Source organism: Delphinapterus leucas, chromosome 14, assembly GCF_059928025.1.
Source record: "Delphinapterus leucas isolate spDelLeu-1000000601 "Yukka" chromosome 14, BTC_Dleu_Yukka2, whole genome shotgun sequence".
Taxonomy (NCBI): domain Eukaryota; kingdom Metazoa; phylum Chordata; class Mammalia; order Artiodactyla; family Monodontidae; genus Delphinapterus; species Delphinapterus leucas.
Window position 1 is genome coordinate 72,339,278 of NC_143142.1, and position 25,863 is coordinate 72,365,140.

At 37.5% G+C, this 25,863-nt stretch overlaps 1 protein-coding gene across 7 annotated transcripts in view; it reads left to right on the plus strand.

Annotated features, from left to right (window-relative positions):
• Nucleotides 1-25,863, plus strand: part of WDR7 (WD repeat domain 7) — a 375,177-nt gene that overhangs the window by 314,554 nt on the left and 34,760 nt on the right. The window contains exon 27 of one of the 7 annotated variants that reach the window (XM_089895235.1): nucleotides 11,996-22,486. The exons of the other annotated variants lie outside the window; for them this stretch is intronic. Coding sequence (XP_089751361.1) covers nucleotides 11,996-12,043 — 48 coding nt within the window. The 3' untranslated portion in view covers nucleotides 12,044-22,486. Of the gene's footprint in view, nucleotides 1-11,995; nucleotides 22,487-25,863 lie in introns of those variants that run through there. 7 annotated transcript variants of the gene reach the window in all.

The window sequence follows — 25,863 nt, forward strand, 5'->3', positions numbered from 1 at the left end:
AATCCCAAACTCCTAATTTATCCCCGCCACACACACACTATCTCCTCTGCTAACCATAAGTTTGTTTTCTATGTCTGTGACTATTTCTGTTTTGTAAATAAGTCCATTTGTGAGCTGAGTCTTGAGTAGGTGTTCCATAGGCACACAAGGAGGAAGAAACCTTTTCAGAGAGAGGGTAAAGAGCATAAACAGAAGCACAGAGACATTATTTAGCTTAGAGTACATTCCAGGGACTGTGAAGTTTTTGCTATGCTGGGAACCAAGGTTGCAAAGGAGTATAGAAGTCTGACAGGAGGAGAGAGAGAAAGCCTAGTAGTTAGGAGGGGGGAGATCACGGCAAGCCTTGCCTGGATAGATGGCCTCATGGAGTGGAGTCTTGTAGGTCAGGAGTAACAAACTCAAATGCCCACAGAGACCAGGCAGGTAGCATAAATTAATAAAATAAAGGTCAGCGTTCTTGGTTAATCTTTTCTTTACCCATTTTGATAGCACCATCCAAGAAATATTTGTCTTTCTTTATAACACTACCCTCAGTAAAACAACAGTGTAAGCCTTCGGTAGAATGCCAGCTGGTACTGTACTTGAGTGTTAGGGACAGAATTGGGAGGGGCAGGGACCGTGTCAGACTGGAGAGCACGTGCTCCATGTGAAGGGATCAGCCATGTCTCAGGTCCTCTCAGTTGGTGCCATGTGGAACTGTGGGCCTGATCTGATTTTTCAAGATAAGCTGAAAATCTGGGTTTTTATTTAAAATCCTCCCAAGTTTTCAATGCTAGTGACTGGTTTTGAAAGTTTTTGGAGTATACAAATCAACACTACACTGAATGCGTAGTAGCAGAGAAAGCCTTTGAAGAGTTTCGAGCACGGGAGCAACAGGGTCACATATTCCATTTGGGAAGAGCCGGAGTCCAGAAGATGAGAAGAAGACTTGCTCTTGGAGGTTTTGGTAACGATCCAGGCAACAGTTGATCCGGACTTGAATGGCGATGTGGGTGGCCGAGTGAAGAAAAGGAGCAGGAAGCATAACATACGGCAAGTAGCTTGTGATAAGCCTTCACATGCGGCATTTTATATCTATACACTAAATTAAAATAGAAATTGATACCATAATGAAACAGTAAAAGCAACATTTTCTGGAGAAAAAATAAGAAAAAAGAAGTATGGGCCAGGTATGAACTGATAGGGAAGATGGTCATGTAAAAGGAAAGATGTAGTTGAGGCATAGAGAGGGGAGTTTTACAAATAAAAGAACTATGGAGTTGTTGGAAAGATTTAATCCTTAGGATGTTTTATTTACAAAGTACTAGAAGCCACAAAAGAGGCTTTCCATTAAAGAATTTATTATTTCATATAACAGAACATCTAGAGGTGGCTGTTGAAGCAAGCATCTCGATGGTATCGTGAAGGACCCCAGTGTTTGCCTCTCTTTCTCGCTGTATTCAGTGCATTGGTCTCTTAGGCTGGACCACCTCAGGATACAGGATGCTGCCACAGAGCCAGCAACCTATGCAGAGGGCACCATCCAAAGGCAGAAAGAAGTTTTTAAAGCAAATAGGCCATCTGAGAAAGCCTGTTCTTATGTCTCGGTCCACCAAAATTGTATCGCATACTCATTTTAAACCTGTTGCTGGAAAAGAGAATGGAATTATCATGACTGACTAATTGAAGTTTACTCCTGAGATAGAAGGCTGTCACCTTTCCAGAACACAGGGAGTTGGCCTGACAAAGGCAACCAACATTGCCTCCTCAAGGGAATTTGGTAACATGGCCCTTGGAGTGTTGTAAGATGTGATGAACAGGAAAGTAGGTTGACGGTAGAGGCTTCGGAACAGATCTGGACTTGTGGACCTGCCCTTCCACCTACTATCTTTGAGGCTTTGAGCAAGTTACTAGCCCTCTTTCCTCTCCTGTAAAAAAAAAAAAAAAAAATGGGCATAATTTTAGGCCCTCTTAAAGATTAATTGAACCAACATATATAAGATATTTAGTTTCATGGTTATTACAGTCTCAGTGCTCAGTAAATGGTAGTAGTGGGTTGATTAATAGTCATCTTTAAAATCCAGTTTTGAGTTTCTGAATTTGAAAGAGACTTTTGGTGTAAGAACAGCACTTTTAACGGGAAATATGTTAAAACAAAGTAGACTATTAGTAACATGACTTTAAAAGAATCAGCTTTCCCTTTTATTGGAACAGAAACAGTGAGCTAGAATGGTAAAGTACATGATAAGGCTCAAGAGACCTGGCTGTGTTCCCTTCTCATGTTCCGTCCAAGACCAAGGACCCCTTCCCTTTATCACACTAGAGGGAGAGGATTGCCCACGGTTACCTCACACTGTCCCTGTCCCCTCCCAGCCTAACTGATCTTGTGCTCCAGCTTCAGAGTGAGCAGTTAAGCAGACACACTTGAAGACAGAGTAAATGCTTAGAAATAATTTGCATTTATTCCTTGAATGTTTAACTATTTAAGTAATTCTACTGTCCCCTAAAGTAATTTCTTTTTTTGTTTTCTTTTGTTGTGGTACGCCGGCCTCTCACTGTTGTGGCCTCTCCCGTTGCGGAGCACAGGCTCCGGACGCGCAGGCTCAGCGGCCATGGCTCATGGGCACAGCTGCTCCGCGGCATGTGGTATCTTCCCGGACCGGGGCACGAACCCGTGTCCCCTGCATCGGCAGGCGGACTCTCAACCGCTGCGCCACCAGGGAAGCCCCCCTAAAGTTATTTCTTAATCTAGACTATTTATTAATGCAGTTAAAGGCATTGAAAACATAGTTCACTTTCAAACAAATGTCAAGCGTAAGAAGACATCTGTATATTGCCCACCATAGCAACTTAAATGCTTTTTCCTCATATATACTGAGAGTGGGCCTTTGTAGCCATAAGAAAGCCAGCTGCCATAAGCCTGTTGAATTTCTCTGGGTGAACATCCCGGCATATGGCATTGTGATTCTGTTGCTATAATTTATATAAATATGTTGCCAGAGATGAATTAAAACTTATCATTGTAAATCTACAAGGATACAGCTGTAACTCACACGGATTTATTACCTGTAGACATGTATATCAGGCCTCTGGAATTACAGCCTCTACTGTAGACAGAGGTTAAAGAAGAAGGTAACAACTTACATGCCATTACACCTTTACAGCAGTTTGTCATTCATCGGTAGTGGTGTGAATACCAAATACAGCAGGTGGACCATCTTTCACCCGACGAAGTCTAATTGGCCAATTTCTGCAAAAATGCTGAACAAAAGATCACCAAATGAGGAGTCAGAAGATTTAGTCTTAGACGCAATTACTAAATTTGTTACTTAAATCCTCTGAGCCTAAGTTTACTAGGTATAAGACTGTTTCTCAAAAACCTGTTATTCTACCCCAGTACACTTTGCATGGTTTTTGTGATTTTCATTCATTCATTTAGTCAATAAACATTTATTGAGTGCCTACTATATATCAGGCACACATCATTTTTTTAAGCTGAAAGAAATAATTTAGTCCAGCATCCTTATTTTTGCAAAAAAGCAAAGTGGGTCTAGAAAGATGAGGTGCTTTACGGAGGATAGGAAAGGGCTTTTGAAAACTGCAAAATTCATACACGAGGAAGTAATTATTAATTGTAATGCTAAGCTAGTATCCTTTGTAGGATGATGTATATGTGTTTAGCTCTCCATGGATGTTTTCATCTCTCTAGGAGTTCCTTTTATATAAATTTACTGGGCATTGTCATTTAGCATTGTTCTTTCCAAACCAGGTGACACATCAGAATCACGTAGGAAATTTCAAACTAGATTCCTCCTGCCTCAGACCTTCTGAATTAGAATAGAATCTCTGAGGCAGGGACCCAGATATCTACATTTTTATTAGGTGCTCCTAGGTAATTCGAAGGCAGACTGGAGTTGAGAAACTCGGGGTTTACCAAACAAAATAACAGGTTATGTGAGGAGCAAACAATGTTTGGCTTATTGTAAACTAACATTTTAAGTCCCCATGGTTTAGAAAATCAAATAATTTTAATATCAGGAAAAATAGCTTGCATTAGATCTAGAATCACATAGACTGAAATGGAGCCTTAGGATGAGTGGAACTTGATTGGGGGGAGGGGTGTTACCATTGAGAAAGCGATGCAGCCACATGGAGGAAAGGTTTAGAGGGGAAAGCCCATCATAACCCGCACCCCCTGCAAAGATCTTACATTTATATACTACTTATTCACATGTATAACTATTTGTAAGTATTTGTAATCATAATCTATACATCCCTAGATGTGCTTTGAAATATTACATAAAACCATAAAATTTTAGTTTATGAGGTTTTAGTTACTCCTTTCTATACCTAGATTTTCATACTGCATTCGATAATTACCCTAGTATGTTATACCAACCCACCCTGACGGAGCTTTAATCAACTGCTGTTGGGTACACATACAGCCTCCGTTTCCCTCCACAGAACCCTTTCTGATGACTTTTCTGTTCTTCAAATTACAACCGTGGGATTTTCTACCAGATAAAAGTCACTAACAGAAAACTTGCTTACAGGAGTCCAGTATCTTGTTAACTGCTTACAGCTTTGTCCCTAATGGAGAGTTTCCTCCAACTACTCAGATACAACACACGATTCAAGATTTCTGTCTCTCTGGATCTCTCTCACAATATGGTAGGGTCTTTTCTCTTGCTACAGCATCCATTCAAATCATTTATTAATTTAATAAATATTAAGTATTTGCTGTGTACCAGCTACTATGGTAGTGCTACTCACTATTGAAATAACGTATTTCTATTTAACGATTATGAGGAAACTAATGCTTCCTACAGAGACATACTATCAATAGAAGAACATTTTTAGCTGCCTTTCTTTTTTTTTTTTTTGTAATCTTTATTGAAGTATAATTGCTTCACAGTGCTGTATTAGTTTCTATTGTACAACAAAGTGAATCAGCCATATGCATACATATGTCCGCACATCCCCTCCCTCTTGAGCCTCCCTCTCACCCTCCCTATCCCACCCCTCTAGGTGGTCACAAAGCACCGAGCTGATCTCCCTGTGCTATGTGGCTGCTTCCCACTAGCTATCTGTTTTACATTTGGTAGTGTATATGTGTCGATGCTATTCTCACTTCGCCCCAGCTTCCCCCTCCCACCCCGTGTCCTCAAGCCCATTCTCTATGTCTACGTCTTTATTCCTGCCCTGCCACTAGGTTCATCAGAACCACTGTTTATTTTTAGATTCCACATATATGAGTTAGCATACAATATTTGTTTTTCTCTTTCTGACTTACTTCACTCTGTATGACAGACTCTAGGTCCATCCACCTCACTACAAATAACTCAGTTTCGTTTCTTTTTATGGCTGAGTAATATTCCATAGTATATATGTGCCACATCTTCTTTATCCATTCATCTGTCGATGGACATTTAGGTTGCTTCCATGCCTAGCTATTGTAAATAGAGCTGCAATGAACATTGTGGTACATGTCTCTTTCTCAATTATGGTTTTCTCAGGGTATGTGCCCAGAAGTGTGATTGCTGGGTCATATGGTAGTTCTATTTTTAGTTTTTTAAGGAACCTCCATACTGTTCTCCATAGTGGCTGTATCAATTTACATTCCCACCGACAGTGCAAGAGGGTTCCCTTTTCTCCACACCCTCTCCAGCATGTATTGTTTCTAGATTTTTTGATAATGGCCATTCTGACTGGTGTGAGATGATACCTCATTGTAGTTTTGATTTGCATTTCTCTAATAATTAGTGATGTTGAGCATCTTTTCTTGTGCCTCTTGGCCATCTGTATGTCTTCTTTAGTGAAATGTCTATTTTGGTCTTCCATCCATTTTTTAATTGGGTTGTTTGTTTTTTTGATATTGAGCTGCATGAGCTGCTTCTATATTTTGGAGATTAATCCTTTGTCTGTTGATTCATTTGCAAATATTTTCTCCCATTCTGAGGGTTGTCTTTTTGTCTTCTTTATGGTTTCCTGTGCTGTGCAAAAGCTTTTAAGTTTCATTAGGTCCCATTTGTTTATTTTTGGTTTTATTTTCATTACTCTAGGAGGTGGGTCAAAAAAGATCTTGCTGTGGTTTGTGTCAAAGAGTGTTTTTCCTCTGTTTTCCTCTAAGAGTTTTATAGTGTCTGGTCTTACATTTAGATCTTTAATCCATTTGGAGTTTATTTTTGTGTATGGTGTTAGGTAGTGTTCTAATTTCATTCTTTTCCATGTAGCTGTCCAGTCTTCCCAGCACCACTTATTGAAGAGACTGTCTTTTCTCCATTGTATGTTCTTGCCTCCTTTGTCATGGAATAGGTGACCATAGGTGTGTGGGTTTATCTCTGGGCTTTCTATCCTGTACCATTGATCTATATTTCTGTTTTTGTGCCAGTGCCATACTGTCTTGATTACTGTAGCTTTGTAGTATAGTTTGAAGTTGGGGAGCCTGATTCTTCCAGCTCCGTTTTTCTTTCTCAAGATTGCTTTGGCTATTCGGGGTCTTTTGTGTTTCCCTAGAAACAGCAAAAGTTTTTGTTCTAATTCTGTGAAGAATGCCATTGGTAGTTTGATAGGGATTATATTGAATCTGTAGATTACTTTGGGTAGTATAGTCATTTTCACAATATTGATTCTTCCAATCCAAAAACATGGTGTATTTCTCCATCTGTTTATGTCATTTTTGATTTCTCTCATCAGTGTTTTATAGTTTTCTGAGTACAAGTCTTTCGCCTCCTTAGGTAGGTTTATTCCTAGGTATTTTATTCTTTTTTGTTGTGATGGTAATTGGGATTGTTTCCTTAATTTCTCTTTCTGATCGTTCATTGTTAGTGTATAGGAATGCCAGATGTTTCTGTGCATTAATTTTATATCCTGCAACCTTACCAAATTCATCGATTAGTTCTAATAGTTTTATGGTGGCATCTTTAGGATTTTCTTTGTATAGTATTATGTCATCTGAAAACAGTGACAGTTTTACTTCTTCTTTTCCAATGTGTATTCCTTTTATTTCTTTTTCTTCTCTGATTGCCATGGCTAGGACTTCCAAAACTATGTTGAATAAGAGTGGTGAGAGTGGACATCCTTGTCTTGTTCCTGATCTTAGTGGAAATGGTTTCAGTTTTTCACCATTGAGTATGATGTTTGGTGTGGGTTTGTCATATATGGCCTTTATTATGTTGAGGTAGGTTCCCTCTGTGCCCAGTTTCTGGAGAGTTTTTATCATAAATGGGTGTTGAATTTTGTCAAAAGCTTTTTCTGCATCTATTGAGATGTTCATATGTTTTTTATTCCTTAATTCATTAGTATGGTGTATCACGCTGGTTGATTTGTGTATATTGAAGAATCCTTGCATCCCTGGGATAATTCCCACTTGATCATGGTATATGATCTTTTTAATATGTTGTTGGATTCTGTTTGCTAGTGTTTTGTTTAGGATTTTTGCATCTATGTTCATCAGTGATATTGGTCTATAATTTTCTTTTTTTGTGTGATAAACAAGACCCATATATATGCTGTCTACAAGAGACCCACTTCAGACCTAGGGACACATACTGACTGAAAGTAAAGGGTGGAAGAAGATATGCCATGCAAATGAAAATCAAAAGAAAGCTGGAGTAGTAATTCTCATATCAGACAAAGTCGACTTTAAAATAAAGGTTATTATAAGAGACAAAGAAGGACACTACATAATGATCAAAGGATCAATCAAAGAAGAAGATATAACGATTATGTTTATGCACACAACGTAGGAGCACCTTAGTACATAAGGCAAATGCTAACAACCATTAAAGGGGAAATCGACAGTAACACAAAAATAGTAGGGGACTTAAACACCCTACTTACACCAACGGGCAGATCATCCAAACAGAAAATATATAAGGAAACACAAGCTTTAAATAACACAATCGACCAGATAGACTAAATTGATATTTATAGAACATTCCACCCAAAAGAGGCAGAATACACTTTCTTCTCAAGTGCACATGGAACATTCTCCAGGATAGATCACATCTTGGGTCACAAATCAAGCCTCAGAAAACTTAAGAAAATTGAAGTCGTATCAAGCATCTTTCCTGACCACAACGCTGTGAGATTGGAAATCAATTAAAGGAAAAAAACTGTAAAAAACATAAATACATGAAGGCTAAACAGTGAGCTACTAAATAACCAAGAGATCACTGAACAAATTAAGAAATACATAGAAACAAATGACAATGAAAACATGATGACCCAAAACCTATGGGATGCAGCAAGAGCAGTTCTAAGAGGGAAGTTTATATCAATTCAATCTCACCTCAAGAAACAAGAAAAATCTCAAATAAACAATCTAACCCTGCACCTAAAGCAACTAAAGAATGAAGAACAAAGAAAACCCAAAGTCAGCAGAAGGAAAGAAATCATAAAGATCAGAGGAGAAATAAATGAGATAGAAATGAAGAAAACAATAGCAAAGATCAGTAAAACTAAAAGCTGGTTCTTTGAGAAGGTAAGCAAAATGGATAAACCTTAGCCAGACTCATCTAGCTGCCTTTGTTTTCCAAGTTTTGAACCAGTGAAATTCCCAGGATGTGAGACACATCCATATTTAAGGAAAATTCTAAGCATTTAGTTTGTCAATATGTCCTTAATAATATACTAAAAGAAATTAAACACCAAAGAGATTTTATAGCAGAGCAACAAGAGACAAGACTGGAGAGATGGGCCGGAGCTAGGTCACAGAGGCCCTTGAGTCATGATGAGTGTTATGCTAAATGCAGTGGGAAACTATTAAGGGTTCTAAACAAGTGACTTGATCTGATTGAACTGTTGTGTGGGGAACAGATTGAAAGAAGACAAAAGTAGAAGTGGGAAGACCAGTTAGTAACAAGGCTGTTCCAGAAGTATTCCAGGCTAGAGGTGACAACAGCCTAGGGTGTAGGGACAGTGAATATATAGTCTCAAATTGACCAATTTGAGATGAATTTGAAGATAAAATTGAACTTGTGATGAATCCAGTGTGGTTATTGAAAGAATGATGTGCGAAGGATGATTCTCAGGTTTTTGGTGTGAGCAACTGAATAGATGGGAAATACTGGAAGAGGAGCAGATTTGTGGAATAAGTGTGGTGGAAGATTAATCACTCAGCTTTTGATGTTAGCTTTGAGATGCCTGTAAACATTCACGTGGTGCTGTCAAATATGTAGCTACAAGCTTGGCTCTGGAGATGATCATTTAGACATCATTGGTGTGTAAATATATTCAGAGCCATAACAGTGGATTAGTATATAGTAAGAAGAGAAGCGGGCTGGGGCAAAGCCCTGAGAAAGTTCCACATTTAGAGATGAGATGGAAGAGACGCATCCGCAGAAATGTGAGAATGTATGGTTTGGGGACATGAAGAAAATCAGAAGACTGTGGTACAAAAGAGGAGAATGTCTCATGGAAAAAATGCTGCTGTAAGGTCAAGTAAGTTAAAAATTAAGAGGAGGCCATCAGATTTGGCAACAGAAGGTCATGGGTGTCTCTAAAGAAGCAGTCTTGGTGCAGTGGTGGGGGTGGAAGCCTGGCAGCAGCAGAGCAGGCAGACTTGTGTGTACCACTCCTTCAAGAAAGCTCTGGAAAAATGAGAGAGAAGAGACGTGGCTAGGAGTAAATGTAGCATCAAGAGACTTGCTTTTTAAGATACATATTTTAAAATAAGCTATAGGATATTTGACCCCAGAAGGTGAACACCTGACTCACAGTTTACCAAAGCAGAACATTTAGCAGTAGGAAAGGGTTTAAAACAGATAATGAAAGATACTGTTTTGGATTGGCCTTTAAGAAAAGACCCCTACATGTTGTCTGTATACTGATATATTGTAACACTATTATTCTGAGCCATTTTAATATCAATTCAATGCCAACTCAGAGAACTCAAGTGGCATTAGGTCTATGCTAATTAGAGTAATGAAAGGGTCATTAAGACAGACCTTTGAAATCACAGCCTAAGACTAAGAGCAATGCCTTCGTACCTGACTTTAATAAGAGTCCTTTGTCCAGGGATTTCAAAAACATGTATTACTTGAAAATTTGTTGGATTTCAGAAGCACTCAGCTTCTGAGTATTATTAAATGAAATTACTCAATAATCCTGTACTTCTAGGATTAAAGGGCAAATCTTTTTTTGCCAAGGATGGAGCATTATTTGGCTCTCTGTGTATCATATACATTTGATTTATCAAATATATTTATATTTGGTACAAATATATCATGGCCAAAGCATTCTTTTCATATTACCAAGAAGGAGGTATCAGTTTTAATGAGCACAGTTTTTAGAGGCTTTCTCTTAATTTTCTCTGGACAAGAGAGGGGTCAGTTCAGTTTGCATTTCTGAATTTCCATCAAGGAAATACAAGTGGCCTCATGGCTTGAGCTGTTTTCCTATGGTTTAGCCATTTCACTGAAGAAAACTTCACTCTGGTTTTTCACCTTTTCTATAAAGCAAATAGAGAGCTGTTTACAACAGCCTTTGTCTGGCTTTGGCATTGATTTTAAATCACCTGGATTGATCATGTGGTTATGGGACGTTAAAAAATCCCACCAAACACCAAAGCCTCTAAACACAATTAGAATCGAGGGGTTTTTAATCTACTAGCATTGTGTCCATAGGAGTATTTTTTTTAAATCATGCTCAACTTCTGCTCGTGTTTGGTGAAAAAGCACTATCCTAATGTATAGCGTCTGGGCTTGTGTAGATGCTCTCTAAGCACATAAGAAATGTTCCTAGTTTTCAAAATGAGAGAGCATCTAAAATCTTTGTCCATCTCTGAGTGTTTCACTGCCTCGGCAGTTGCCTCAGCCAATAAGCGAGAAATATGCAAATAAGCCAGCTGTCATGTCACACGCTCCGCTGTCACTGGACAACAGCAGGACTGATCTCAACCAGAGTTGACAAAGAGGTGGAAGGTCTAAAATTAAATAGGTCAACACAAGTTCTGTAATAATAGGTAGATGTGAAGGGACAATGAGGGATCCCATAGGAAAACTGCTTTTTAAAGACGGCTGATGTTATTGCCTTTTTTTTCAGATCTCCCATCATCAGTGGCATCTAAGTCTGAACCATCTTATTTGATGATGAAAAACAGTTTCTATTTTTCACTAATTACTCTTTAGATTATTTCTGTAAGGTTAATGTTTTAATGAAATAAGTATTTATAAAGATTCTAACTATTTTAAGAAGCCAACTTTTCTTTTTTAAAGGCAAATATTATTCTGAGGCTTGCTCTGGTACTTCAATTTTGTTGTCATGGTGACTAGATAATATAACTTTTCAAAAATGGAAACCTGCTTTTAACCATGTTGTATCAACCTACTAGTCATAATGCAGAGTTCAGAGTAGGCAATCTCTATTTAGTTTCTCCCCTAGCTAAAGTCTAAATTTACAGACATCAGATTTCAGTAATTACACACACACACACACACACACACACGCACACACACACAAACTCCCTGTCAGTCTCCAAATTGTACAACATAATAAGCATCAACAAAGGAATTGTGGTTTTTGAATTCATATTCTTTCTAGTTAAAAAACTTGTGTTGCCAGAATATTAATTTTGGAGCATTCTTATGGTAACACCTTGCTAAACAATATAGTACTGTTTTCCTCAATACCTGCAAATAATTGTCAGTGAATAAAAGAAAAAAGAAACAAGGAAGTCTCTTATCAGTAGACTGAACATTCTTTTAAAATTCTGTAAGGATCAGTGCTTTGTTTCCTAAATTCACTCACAAGCCATTTTACACAACCGTAGGTTTTTTTTTTTTCCTTTTCAATGTTCTTTTAATATTCTTCTGAAATTGTAACGATAGGAACGTATTGCAATCCTTCCTATAATATTATGTTGAAGGGGTGTTTACAGTATTTTACGCTTGGGCTAGTGCACATTTTAATGCTTAAAGATGTTATTTTATCTGCTTGGGAAAAAAAAGAAACTTTAATTGTGAAAAATAAGAACTAAACCTTAAGATATTTTCCACTATTCTTTTTCTTCCAGCACACTTTCTTCACTTTTCAAGAAAGATGGCTTTACATCGTAACTTAGAAATAACACCTAACGATTAACAGAATGATGGATGTGATGAATCACCTTTTTCTTCAGAAATAATAAATCAACATATTCCTACTCATAAATTTTTACTGAAAGACATGAAATATTAGCATCATATATTTAACAAGGTGTCAGATACAAAAACTGTCGACAGAATCTTGCCCTCATAACCAGTAAGATGAATTAAAATGTTATGTTCCATTTTTGGAAACAATTCAAATATAATTTACAATTTCCTAAATTTAGTATAGTTTTATTTCTTGTTTACTCTTCTAATTGATAACGCTGCTTGAGCATTATCAATATTAGACCCCAAAGTTAAGGAACAAAGCCTCCTGATATAGAATTCTTTACTCATTAAAATATTAGACCCCAAAGTTAAGGAACAAAGCCTCCTGATATAGAATTCTTTACTCATTAAAATTCTGGTTAAACTTTCATTTTAGGATTATAAACTGAAGATCAGGTTTGCCCTTCTTATATTTAAGTGATTCCATCCTGGCCCCCATTTAGGTAGCATTTTCTTTCCTTGCTCTGGTTTCATTTTCAGGCAGACTTTGAGGTTTGGATTTTTTGGAAGCCCATTGGAAGGGTGAATTTGTGATTACATGAAAGGTTAGTTGATTGTTAGTTGCCTAGCAAGTTTGCTTTATTTCCACTTGGGGGTGTTTTTCCTAGAGTAGCCACAGTGTATTGTGGGAAGTGGAGCAGGGCAATGTCCTCCCCTGGCTGTATTGATTTGCCCTTCAGCTGTGTGCGGTGCACAGCGAACCTCGGGCCTGGTTGTTGATTACCTGCATAGTGTCTCTGGGAGCACCATTGACCCATTGCTGCTGCCTGCCTGTGGCTCTTGATTTTTCACGCCGTCTCCATGACACTCATAATAAAACATACTATCTTATTGTTCCTCAGCTCTGAGAGCCAACTGATTCAGCCCAAGAACACCACAGTGTTTCTGAAGAACATTTATGTGGGGTAAAGTGTTGTAGCAATTTTAGGATTCTGTCTCGTGTAGCTTTAATAGCTACCTCTGCAGCAAGATTCTACACACACTTTATATTTTTATTGTCTTAAAGCAAATACTAGCTTTTCATATATTGTTAGCATGAAATTTTGCATTACTAGGCTTGACATGTTGCTATAATATTCAGTTTCAAAAGTAAATTTTGAAATATGTCACGAGGATTATGCTATGATTTATTACTACAGTGCATGATGGTTTTTGAAGTTTCTGATTGTATTTAATTTACATATTTCTAATTTGCTATTGTCAAAATGTCCCCCATTGTACATTTTAACTTCTGATAGGGTCTCAAGTTATAAGAAATCAGGTAAAATCTTTCTTATTTATCTTGGAAGACATTTTTCTATTTAAGCTGTAATTGATTTTGTTTGAGCATATATCATATTGTTTTATATTGGAGGCTTCATGTATTTTAATATCAGGTTATTTTCATTTTTATTTCCCATGTATTTCTTAGTCCACAATTAACATTAATATTTCCTCTGTACCGTCTGTTGATTGGTAGTGTGGTGTTTCAAAAAGAGCTCAGAGATCCTGAGAAATAGGCTTTGTATCTATTGGTACAGAGAGAATAAAATGCACATGTTTCTTAAAGATACTTGAAATATTTTAACCTCTGTAAGTACTATTACTGGTATAAACAGTGATATAGCTCAGAGGAGAGCAGGTACTCTATTCTTGCCAGAAATATCTAGACATTTTTCTAGAAAAGGTGAGTCAAAGGAAGAGTTGCAGGTTAGGTTAATATTGATGGTTATTTCTTCTTGAAGTTGATTAACTGAAGAGTGTTAATCATTAGTCAGAACAAACACATTTCTTAAACCTATTTCAATAAATTCAGATTTTCGCAATTATATTGAAGCTAATCTCTCTTTGTTAGTATGTGTCCAACTTCATGAATTCCCTGATCTCTAGGATCTGTTTCAAAAATATCTGATATAACACCAATAAGGCTATGTTCAAATTATTAGTAGTTTACCACTGGAAAATGTATCAGTGAGTTTTGCCATTTAATTTTTTTAAACATTTTGGAATTATTCATTTGTGTTGGTTGATGGATTTAGTTTTCTTGGTTTTTTCGTTTTATTAAATTTTAGTAGGTAGGTTTTTATGTTTTAGGGATACGTAGTTTTCTAAATGTATGCTTTTAAAAATATCAGTCATAAAATAAGAATTTTGTAATTAAAATTTTCAGCAAGTGTTGTTTTTGGTGGCTGGGGGTATATAGTGTAACCTTGGTGGACTGTCTCTAGATGACGGATCTGCACAAAACCCCAAGCAACAAAGTTGTGTCTAGTTGGAATCTAGTTGTTCTCAGCTAATTTACTTCTGATTTATGTCTCGTTGGTATAAATTGAACCCAATGACAGAAAAATCAGAGGAAAGGCATTTCACTTCTCCTTCCATCAAATTAATATTGTTCTTTCGAATTAAAAAATGAATTCTCTGTGATTCTGCACACCACAGCTCACGAACTTCTAGGGCACATGATACTAACAGACGCCATAAAACCGTTTCAAATCTAGGTACACAGGCTTGGGCAACATTTCATTCACTTCCAGGGTAAATAACAGAGTACGTTTGTCACGTTGTTATGCAAGCATTGTTCTTTCAGAGCAGACTTTTACTTCCGTGGATTTCACACCCCACAGTCTGTCAGGTTTGAATTCTCTGTGTAAGAGGCTAGGATCCAGTTTACAATAAACTCCGGTCATCATGGTTTTGAGCCCTCCCACCTGATGGTTTTCCATAGCACAAGGTTTGTGTTCCAATTAAGCATTTCAGTGTGTCTTTGGACATTCAGAACCACTTTAAAATGTGCGTAAAGCTTTCTCTAACTGACTCATAGTCATCAGGTATCGCAAAGGTTAAGCCTTATCATCAGCACCCCCCCCCAAAAAGGTGAGGTTTCATCAACAACTTCCATCCTCACAACCTTTCGACCACAATTCGATGATGATTATTGATTCTTTCACAGCCTTTCACTCACACTCTGCCACTGCGGCCAGCCCTGATATACAGATAGGGCTTCCGTCCAGCTAAAATAAGACTCCATCTTGATAATGGACTGAGATGAGATACTGTTACTTGATCAAGATAATTGATGTTTCTCAGTGAATTGGAAAGCAGCTTCAAGTGCACTGTATTTGGAGCTATAGTCTATCCACAAATATGGCAGTTGTTCGTGAAAATAGAACAAAAGAACTAAAGTTAAATATTTAGACATGGCTTTTTAGAGCGTTGGGTGCTATGATGTCTTTTTCATGTCTGATTATTTTAAGCTGTAGTGGAAAAAAAAATAGAAAGGGGCATATCACATTATTTTTCCTCTTTGGTTTCAGGTTAGTTTGTTAAAATCTTATATGGCATGGGTGTTATCGATCGGCACCCTTGCAGACTTCATACCTAAATTCTGTATTTGGATTATGATGAATCACTGTTGTGCATAAACTGGGTATCTTATGTAAAAGTTAAATTTCATGTTCTCATTCATTTCTTGAACGTTTTACATACTGCATGCAAACACAATTTAAATTATTGATCATAAACATCCTGTCTCTTGGCAAATGCAGTCCAAATAATCTGTGGACGCAGGTTGCGTTTCTCCTCATTTATTATTAACAAATTTCTCTAAAAATAACGTGTAACTCACTGTGTTTGTTCATTCATCAAGCTTCCTTCAGCCACCGGGTTTCAGTTGATTAAGGTATCATTCATCTTAGGTAATGTTCATCCAATTTCTTTTAGTCTTATCACCTTCATAACCCCTAATTAAGCAATAAGGCTTGACAGGGAGTATGGTTATCATGAGATAATGACACCCCAAGTGTGTTGAGCGGCACAAGGTTCAGCTGAGTGCTTCTAAACCTCTAGGGGTGTGATTATCTCACGATAAACATGCCAGGTTGCCGCTCATTGATACCAGTGTTGCACGCACACACACACACACACACACACTCACGCACAAACTGTGGAGTTGGGGGGAGATGGACTTGTCCTCACCCACCTTCTCAGCCCTCCAAATTGTTGATTTTATAAAATTATTGCTTCAGACCTCAGACTTATAAACCGAAGTTTGAACCCGTAAGCTTCTATTTTATTGTTTCAGTAGCATCAGTTGACTTGCCAAGTACATCTTTGAACAAAATGTAGATACACTTCTTTTTAAAGGTAAAGTTTCCTCAGAAGAAGGTCTCGTGGAAAGCGAATGTATCTTTTGTTGTTATAACTTTGCAGCGGTTAGTGGATGCCACTCCAGTGAACGGTAAACGATGAGGCATTCTTGTAAACTCAGAAAAAGCCTGCATGTGTTTTCATGCAAATGAAGTTATTGAATAGTTGAAAGTAATATAGGGAATATTCATTGGATTTTTGGTTCAGAAAATTCCTTTTAGCTTATCACAAGTAAATATCACAGTTCAAAATAGACCAGTGTGGAGGAGGAGAAAATATTAGTTTTATAACTATATTTTAATTCAGATTTCTTGTCAGATAATATTTAAGGGAAGAATAGGGTTTTTTTTATATAGGCTTTAATTTGGTATTTAAAAGGAAAAATGGGATTATCTACAGTAGTTTTGACCTGGTTGTTAAAGAGAAAAAGAGGCTACCTTTTAGATGATAAATCTTCTCAAGAGTAGTGTGTATGTGCACATGCATGCGTGCACGTGTGTGTATTGTTGTTTTTTTAAAAAAAAGGGAAATAATGAAAATACATTTTCAAATGTACATACATTATGTTCAAATATATAAATGTGTATAGATATTTCTACAAATTCAGTTAAACCCTGTGGTTATGTAGAGAAAAAGAAAAAGAAAATACCGTGGCTAACTTTTGAATATTTTCAGTATGAATTTAAGTTAATCATGTCTTATAAAACAAAACTATTCACTAGAACTTTCTGTGATGAAAAAAATGTTCTGTAATAACATTATGTTGTCCAATATGGTAGCCACTAGCCACGTATGGCTGATGAGACTGAGTAACTGAATTTTTAATTTTATTTTATTTTAATGAATTAAATTTAAAATAGCTTCCTTTGGCTAATGGCTAATATATTGGATAGCATGGTTCTAAAGAAAAAAAGAAATTCCCCCAAAGTTAATTTTTCTTAAGCTCCTCCTAACATTACTAAGAAATGAATGGCTTTGTAGCTTAAAAAATGATATTTTCCAAGTAATTAGTCTATCATGGTCTTTTTAAAATTTTAATGTTTAAACAACAACTGAAAAAGTCTGTTAGTTTTATAAAGATCTAAAATTTTTCTTAGTAGAACTTCTATCTTTAATTCATATTCAATTTTTCAGAAGGTCCTGTCCAGTAGTTAGGTATTTGATGTATGTCAAAACTAGTAATCTGCTTATAAAATTAAAGTAATAGCCTTCCTGATAAAGTGACACATTTTTTTTAGGAAGAATTTCTATCAACCAAAAATGCTGGGACTTTTTTTTGCCTACTTATTAAATGATTTACAATACTTGATCGTAACATGTAGTTTTATTTATCCCATAGAGAGAAAATAAGTTTTTCTTAATAAGTGTAGTGCCCGAGCTTGCCTTTATTCTTGTAGATAGAGTTTCCTATTTTGAAAAGTTCTAGAATATTATTTAAACTTTGAATGTTGTGTTGGTGAGTCCAGCCTTCATCACTTTCATGGCCCTTGTGGAAAAATGGGCTGATCTGTGGACCAAAAGCTCATTTAGAAATCCTTTTGCTCTCCTAGCTCCCTGGTCAGAACCACTATACTCCAACACCTTAACATTTAATTTTGCACAAGTGCTTTTTTTTTAAAAAACAGTAGCCAGGAGTTATTTTAAAATAAAATATCCTACAGATGAAATCATGTGATTTCTAGGGTTTTCTTCAAAACTGTATGAAAAGAGGAAAAGAAGATGGGTCTGGATGGAGCAAAATTAACCATGAATTGGTAATTGTTAAAGCTGGGTGAGGAGTACATAGAGGTTCATTGTACTATTCTATCTGTTTTCGTACGTGTTGAAATTTTCCATACTTTTTAAGTGCAAATAAATATAACTACTTGGTTAATATAAATATTAATATCATTACTAATAATACTTATGAGGTAAAATTAACTTATATTATAGTTACTCTACTTTAAACTCCTACTGACGTTCCAGCCTCATCTCTCATCAGGCTCCCCTGCATTCTCTGTGCTTAGGCCTTTTCTCCCTCATACCCCAGGACCTTTGCACCCACTATTTCCTCATTTAGGACTTTTTTTTTCCACACCACATATACCGTCTCCTTCCTTCAATTGATTAACTACTATCCTCACTTGTTCCTAATTCCAGCAATCACTCACTACCTCACCAGTACTTCAAACTGTACTGTTAGGGACTAGGTGATTCTCATTCAGTTCAGTACCTATCCAGAGATGCAGTTGCTCACCTCCTGTTCTCCTGAGATTAAAATCATGGCACATGCCTTTCTTAGCTTTGGATACAACACATGAAAATCATGTTTTATAAATAGTGGGAGAGAGACTTGTCAAATGAGATTTGAATTAATCTCCAGGAAAGTGAGAGACCATGGTAAAGTGGAGAGGGCCTGCCTTACTGGGGGAAGGGGGAGGAGAACTCTAAAATCTTTAGACATCGGGCTTCCCTGGTGGCGCAGTGCTTGAGAGTCCGCCTGCCGATGGAGGGGACACGGGTTCGTGCCCCGGTCCGGGAAGATCCCACATGCCGTGGAGCAGCTGGGCCCGTGAGCCATGGCCGCTGAGCCTGCGCGTCCGGAGCCTGTGCTCCGCAACGGGAGAGGCCACAACAGTGAGAGGCCCGCGTACCGCAAAAAAAAAAACAAAAAAAACTAAAATTAAAATCTTTAGACATCATATGGACCAAACAAAGCCAGTTTGTGAACCACACTGAGCCTGTGGACAGTCTATAGACGTGGATAGAAACATGAGTTGTTATAGGCTGAGAAAGAAAAAGGAATCTGTTTCTGTTGAACTCTCAGTATCTTATACCTCTATTTTAAATGTAGTTTATTAGCAGCAGCTCAAGATGTTATTGAAAATGTGAATACCAATACCCTGTTTTAAAATGTGATCCCAGAGAGCTCTACGGCAGAGGTCCCCAAAGCCCGGGCCACGGACCGGTACCAGTCTGTGGCCTGTTAGGAACCAGGCCGCACAGCAGGAGGTGAGTGGCGGGCGAGCGAGTGAAGCTTCGTCTGCCACTGCCCATCGCCCCCCATCTCTCGCATCACCGCCTGCACCACGCCCCCGCCCGCCTACACCGTGGAAAAATTGTCTTCCACAAAACCGGTCCCTGGTGCCAAAAAGGATGGGGACCACTGCTCTAAGGGAACAAAATATTAGTGGAGAGAGAAGGTCTACATCTTTCAGTTTAGTTTCTCATTGTGAGTTCATGTATAATTTAATATGTTCAGACAATTCATGCCTTTCAAAATATATTATTATTTATGGTATAAATATATTTTGCCAGATTTTTAACGTTCCCCATTTCTTCTTCTAATTAATCATATTAATCAATTAAAATTGAAGACATGAGGCCTGCTCAGTGTAAAGTAACCTCAAGCCCATGATGTTTAATTTTATAAAGCACTCATAATGAAAAAGAATAATTCAGCTAATTAAATAACAACTTCCTTTTTCCTTACCTGTCTTGATTAAGGTGGCCGGTCTTCCGAATCACTCCTGTAGCGTAAGAATCCATTCCAAACTAGACATGTGTCAGTAGCAAAATGCATTAATGTGAATGCTTTAGAGTTGGGAAGACGGGGTGCCTGTCTTCTTTGTGGAATTAGCAACAGTACACAACAACTCAGCATTTTGTAAATTAGTCTGTCTATGGGAAGAAACTGTATCATATCTTTATAAAGATGAAGTTGTCTATGTGAAATATTTCTTAACAAACTGAGGTATCTCAAAAATGATAGAACCAGTGTCAAGACAAATATGGGATTTTGTGGGGCCTTTATTCACAGAGACTATTCCCAAAGGAGTGAATTTTCTTACACTAACTTTAAAATTTAAATTAAAGCCTGAATTTTGTCCAAAAGTAGAAAATAATACATTTCTAACATTTCTAATATTGAGCCTACTAATTAATGGTTAGCTCTGTAAAGATCTGACTTAATTAGGAGTGTAAATTAAAAGTTTTATGGTTAGGCCCATATAGAACATATGATGCTAATGGAGAAATATTTCAAGTAATAGGTAGTAATTATTTTGAAAACCAATGTAATTAATGCAAACATAGTCAAATGAAGGCCTGGAGGATCAGACTTTTCCTGTTTGCACTGTCTTCCCCAGCCCTGCCCTGTGACTCCTGAAGGCTAGTCCAACCTATCCCCAAATATTCCACTAAACTAGGAGTTCAGGGGTAGAACGGCCGAGGAAACCTGTAGCATGCATTTATGTAACTTGTTCATTAAGAGGCACGTCCCAGCTCTGGGTAGTTATTTGCTTTTCATTTGGATCTTGAATGAGAGAAGTGGTTACACCATAAGCTGGTGTTACAATGGCTATGATTCACGTGCTCTTCAAGCTGGTCCACACTGCAGGCTAACTCACTACTGTAATATCCTAGTATTTCATAAAATTATATGCCTCCCAAACTCAAATCTATATTGTAGTAACCACGTATTCTATCTGTTTTTATGTGTGTGACAAATAGGTTGAATGAAATAGAGTAATTTGGGAGGAAAAAGGAGGCACTTAGTAGGCTAATAAATTGACATTCCTAAGAAGGAAAGTAGGAAAGCCTCTTCAGTCATTTGGGTAATACTCAGATCATTTAGATATATATCTGTGAGCTTAAGATATTATATCTGATAGCAAGAATTTGGAATTCAAAAAGGAGAACAGTTTTTCTCAAGTTTCTACCCAATACTTAGCTCTTATCAAAGAACAATTTGGCTTATGGATGCCCAGGCTGACATAGTAATCAATTTAATTTTTTTCTTTTATTTTCTTTTGGAATGGTGCCATATGCTATAATGAGATGGGGCTGCCTGGAAAAATAGTAAACTTGCTGACCACTCTGTGAAGCCACATACAGTGATTTTAAATTTTTATTATCATACAAGTGTGACGTCGTGTCTGGGGTAAAGGCTCTTGAAAAATTGAATTTGTATCAAAAGAAATGCAGAAATGTATCTAATTCACCTCTGTCTCCCTGGATAGGCCTTTTCAGCTTTTATTACCTCTGTCTCCCTGGATAGGCCTTTTCAGCTTTTAACTGTGTAAATGCTCCATTTTAAGTGTGTTAGCAAAGCACTTTCGTTCAGGCTGTCAAAAGGAGCTTCTGTCTAGGGAAGACGGTGGGGTTAGGGGGCTGTGTATTTTTCATTTTTACCCTGATTTATAAGAAACCCTTTTGCAGGCATGGTCTTTTCCTGTAAAGTGATCAGTCATCTCCCAGAATGATCCTCAGATTACTGGATACATATGGGCAGTGATTGGGCAAATAAATCGCTGTCAGTCAGTTGCATGGCAATTGCTTGGAGTAACAGACTCTTCCTTGCTAGTGTGTCCCTTGTTTTACATTTTTGTTGATTAAAGTGGAACCAGTATGACTGCTCATCCATTACTACTTTTTATTAAGTCTTTATTGAATTTGTTACAATATTGCTTTTGTTTTATGTTTTGTTTTTGATTTTTTTGGTTTGTTTTTTTTTTTGGCCGAGAGGCATGTGGGATCTTAACTCCCCGACCAGGGATCGAGGCCAGGGATAGAACCCACACCCCCTGTGTTGGAAGGCAAAGTCTTAACCACTGGACTGCCAGTGAAGTCCCTCATCTGTTACTATTTAAAGGGCATTTTTGCTACACTCTACACGTGTCTGTAGGCTCTGTTGAAGTAAGCGGAAATCCTTGGAAACTCATGACTTTTGCTATGCTTATAGCATTTCTCAGTTCCTTATTTTTCAACTATTCTGTTAATTTTTGACTACTAAATATGATTCCTCATTTTCTTAAGAATAGGAATAATGTCCTGGGAAGTTTTTGGTTTTTGTGTGTTCCTTCCTAAGGTTTTCCCTGAATAATTTAATTGTAAATTCTCATGACACTGGCTGAGTATGTTTACATTTGCAAGCACATTAGTTAATAGATCCTGTGGTTTTAAAATAAAGTTTAGCAAGGTTTTCAGCATCCTGTGTTGGTAGACTATCCATGGATCTACCCCATGGTGACCATTATTAAAAAATAAAATCCAGGGCTTCCCTGGCGGCGCAGTGGTTGAGAGCCCGCCTGCCGATGCAGGGGATGCAGGTTCGTGTCCTGGTCCGGGAGGATCCCACATGCCGCGGAGCGGCTGGGCCCATGAGCCACGGCCGCTGAGCCTGCGCGTCCGGAGCCTGTGCTCCGCAATGGGAGAGGCCACAACAGTGAGAGGCCTGCGTACCAAAAAATTTAAAAAAAATAAAATCCAACTGCAAGCTATTCTAGCACAGATTAAATCTTTCATATCTCATAGTGTCTTCATTCTACTATCCACAAAGTTCTAGGCTTCAGGATTGTGAGAGGATTTTACTAAACTGACCGTATGCTAGACAGTGTTAAATGTCTAGGCGATAGCTAGTAATTTATTAATTCACTCAACAAATGTGTCAGGAAGCAATGGCACATTACTCAGATGAATTAAATTCTCAAAGTATTAGAATTTGAATCACTCAAGTGATTTAGGGTTTTTGGGGTTTTTTTTCTTTAGCTATTCATCAAATATTCTGTTGTAATAATTTAAGCTAGAGTGTGAGGAATAAAAGCAACTTCCTTTTGAAATTCAGACTTCTGGATTTTCAGAGCCTGGTGTAACGCTAAGGATACTAAACTCTGAAGGCAGTGACTTGTGTGCCTAGTATCTGCCTAGAGCTCTAGCTCTAGGATAAATGAAGATAGAAGAGGACCTTGAGAAAGCTGCCTTTGGTAAAATCCTGCCAGTTTCCTCAGAAACACACATTTTGCTTGAACTCAGAGTTCAAGTGTTTTGAGTTCCTTTTCAAAATGATTATTCTCTGGCAAAAACAAGTTGAAGCGTATAAAATTGGTGACTTTTTTAAGCATGGAATAAATGATTACAGAATGTGTAGTGTTTATTTCTTTGGGGAAAAAAATCTGACTGATAACCAAAACTGAATCCTACTGGAACTAGATGTACCATATACTCAAAGAACGTTCCAAGCATAACTCATTCTGTCTACAGTAGATACCACTGGGAATGTCTATACATTTCTGTGGACTTTTTTCCCAAGGGCATTATCATGGAGATAGAACCTAGTCCGACAGTTAAAGGACATTTTGTTCAATAAGCCATACATAGAGAGACTCGGATCTACAAGGCAGGCAGTTGGAATTAATGCACGGTTGCTAGCTGGGCCGCTTGCTGCTTTGGAGGCTTAATGATTTCAAATCAAAGAATAAAGCAATGAATTGAGAGGACTGCCAGAAGGGATTGGAGCGTCAGTGTGCCCCACTATTTAAAGTGAGTCTAGAAGTATTTAATAAGAAGCTGACTGTGATTCCCTTCCCCCTCTTTCATTCATCTGTGCATTCTTCTTTTTTTTTTTTTTTTTTTTTGTAATACAGGTTGATTGAGACTCTGTTTCTGCTGTTACAGAGCTGGTAGCCAAGCATCTATACTCTGCATGAGGGCTGGTCACTACTCTTTATTTATTTATTTATTTTTTTAAGGTGAATCTAAATAAAAGAAGGATTAGATTCCTCCTGTGTATAAACTTAGGGAAGAAATTGGGCTTCTCCTCTTGGATTCTTGGGCTTTGAAAGAGACTTTTTTAATAGTTCACAAGTTACTGAAAATATTTAAAAATTAAAATTTCAAAGAACATTAAAATGCTATTATGACCAAATTTACCAGAGAGATTAAATTCCTTAATTCGGAAATGTAAAATGTATAGCTGTTTTGACAAACAGATGCAACCAAGAAAATATAAGCTGGGATATAAATACATGTAGGCTGCTTGGTAGATTGGGAAATCATGTAGAATTAGATATTGCCAGATAAAAATTTTATTTCCCCTTCAGCTTTCAGGCAGTTGGTTCAATAGGGAAGAGAACTTCCAAGGAAGTTAGAAATGCCTAGAACTATTCAGAAGGGGACAGAGAAAACTACCTTATTTCTCCCTTCTGTTTTGTCAGCCAGTACAAAATGGGGCTTAAAATCTGAGGCTTCAGCAAGCAGCAGGATGTTCTGTAGATATAATATCCTTTATTCTTTTTAGCCTGCCATGTCAAGTAAGCATTTAAATTTATTTTTTAAAGCTTCTTTAATATTTTACTTGAGAGGTAGAAAAAAGCATGTGATATTCAATAAAAATTACCTATAAAGAGCCTTAAAATTTCCATTTTTTAAATGGAACTTTTCTATACCTGAAATAGAATCACATTTCTTAACCAGAAACAGTGTCATATGAGTTTAATATTAGTGAAAGTTACAGTATGTAAATCCGTAATTGCTTGAGTATTTTATAAGAAATCGTGACTTGCATGAGACCTTAACAAAAATCAGATTTAAAACAAACCTGGATTAAACAAAGAATTGTTCAGAGGAAAGGAAGCAATTACTTTTCTTTTTTTTCCTTTTTTTTTTTTTTTTTTTTTAGGTAAGATCCATTTATTAAATATTTAAAAGTGAATATTAGGGGCTTCCCTGGTGGCGCAGTGGTTGAGAGTCCGCCTGCCGATGCAGGGGACGCGGGTTCGTGCCCCGGTCCGGGAAGATCCCACATGCCGCGGAGTGGCTGGGCCCGTGAGCCATGGCCACTGAGCCTGCGCGTCCGGAGCCTGTGCTCCGCAACAGGGGAGGCCACAACAGTGAGAGGCCCGTGTATCACACACACACACACACACACACACAAGTGAATATTAAAATAACACACAAACATACATAGCTATGACTATTATGGGAGTTAGGATTATGGGGGACTTTTGGCTTTATACATAATTAAATATTTGTATGTTTTTAATGAGCATATACTATTTATGTAGTCAGACAAAACTATAATCTAAGCACTTCTATGACTTCTTGCAATTACGTTTCAGAAACAACATATATCCTTCTCCATGGTCTCTAGCGGAGTGTTTTCAAGTATGATTTGATCAATAACCTCACAGTAGTGGCAGGTATAGAAAAGAATAAATGTTTATCACACTTGTAAACATCTGAGGCAAAGCTAAAGTATTGGTTGAAAAGACAACATCCATTCTTGAATTTCCCCACAGGTTGGGGCAGGGTTGAGAGGGGTGGCATTTACTATTGGATCTGTAAGGTTGGGTCTTAATGACTGGAACCAGAAGTTAAACTAAAAATGCAGTTTTATTATTAATAGCTCTGTGTTTCCTGGCAGGATGAAGTAAGTTGTACTGAAGTGTCCAAAGGGTGTTTCATTTCCATGTGGACAGCTAACACAGATCTTGGCAACCAAGGGGAGCTTATTTGTGGCTTCTTAAAAACAAACAAAGAAACAAACAAACATAATCAAGCCTTTGAAAATCATTCCACTTCTTGTAAAAAAAAATTTTATTAATCCATCTTGGGATATTTTTTGACACTTGGGCTGATCTCTAGATGCCAACTTTTTCAGAAGAAAGATGAATACGTTACTTAAATTATAAGCAGACAAGGACAGGGCTACTGATGCCAGCAGGATGTGCAGTGTTTATAGCAAGAGCCAAACAACCTTCCTTATTTTCAGTTGCCCTTTTATTCAGTCATGTTCCCTCAAATGAAATAGTGAATGTGTGTATGGTCTGTGTTTTAAAACTTACTCTCCTCCTGATTC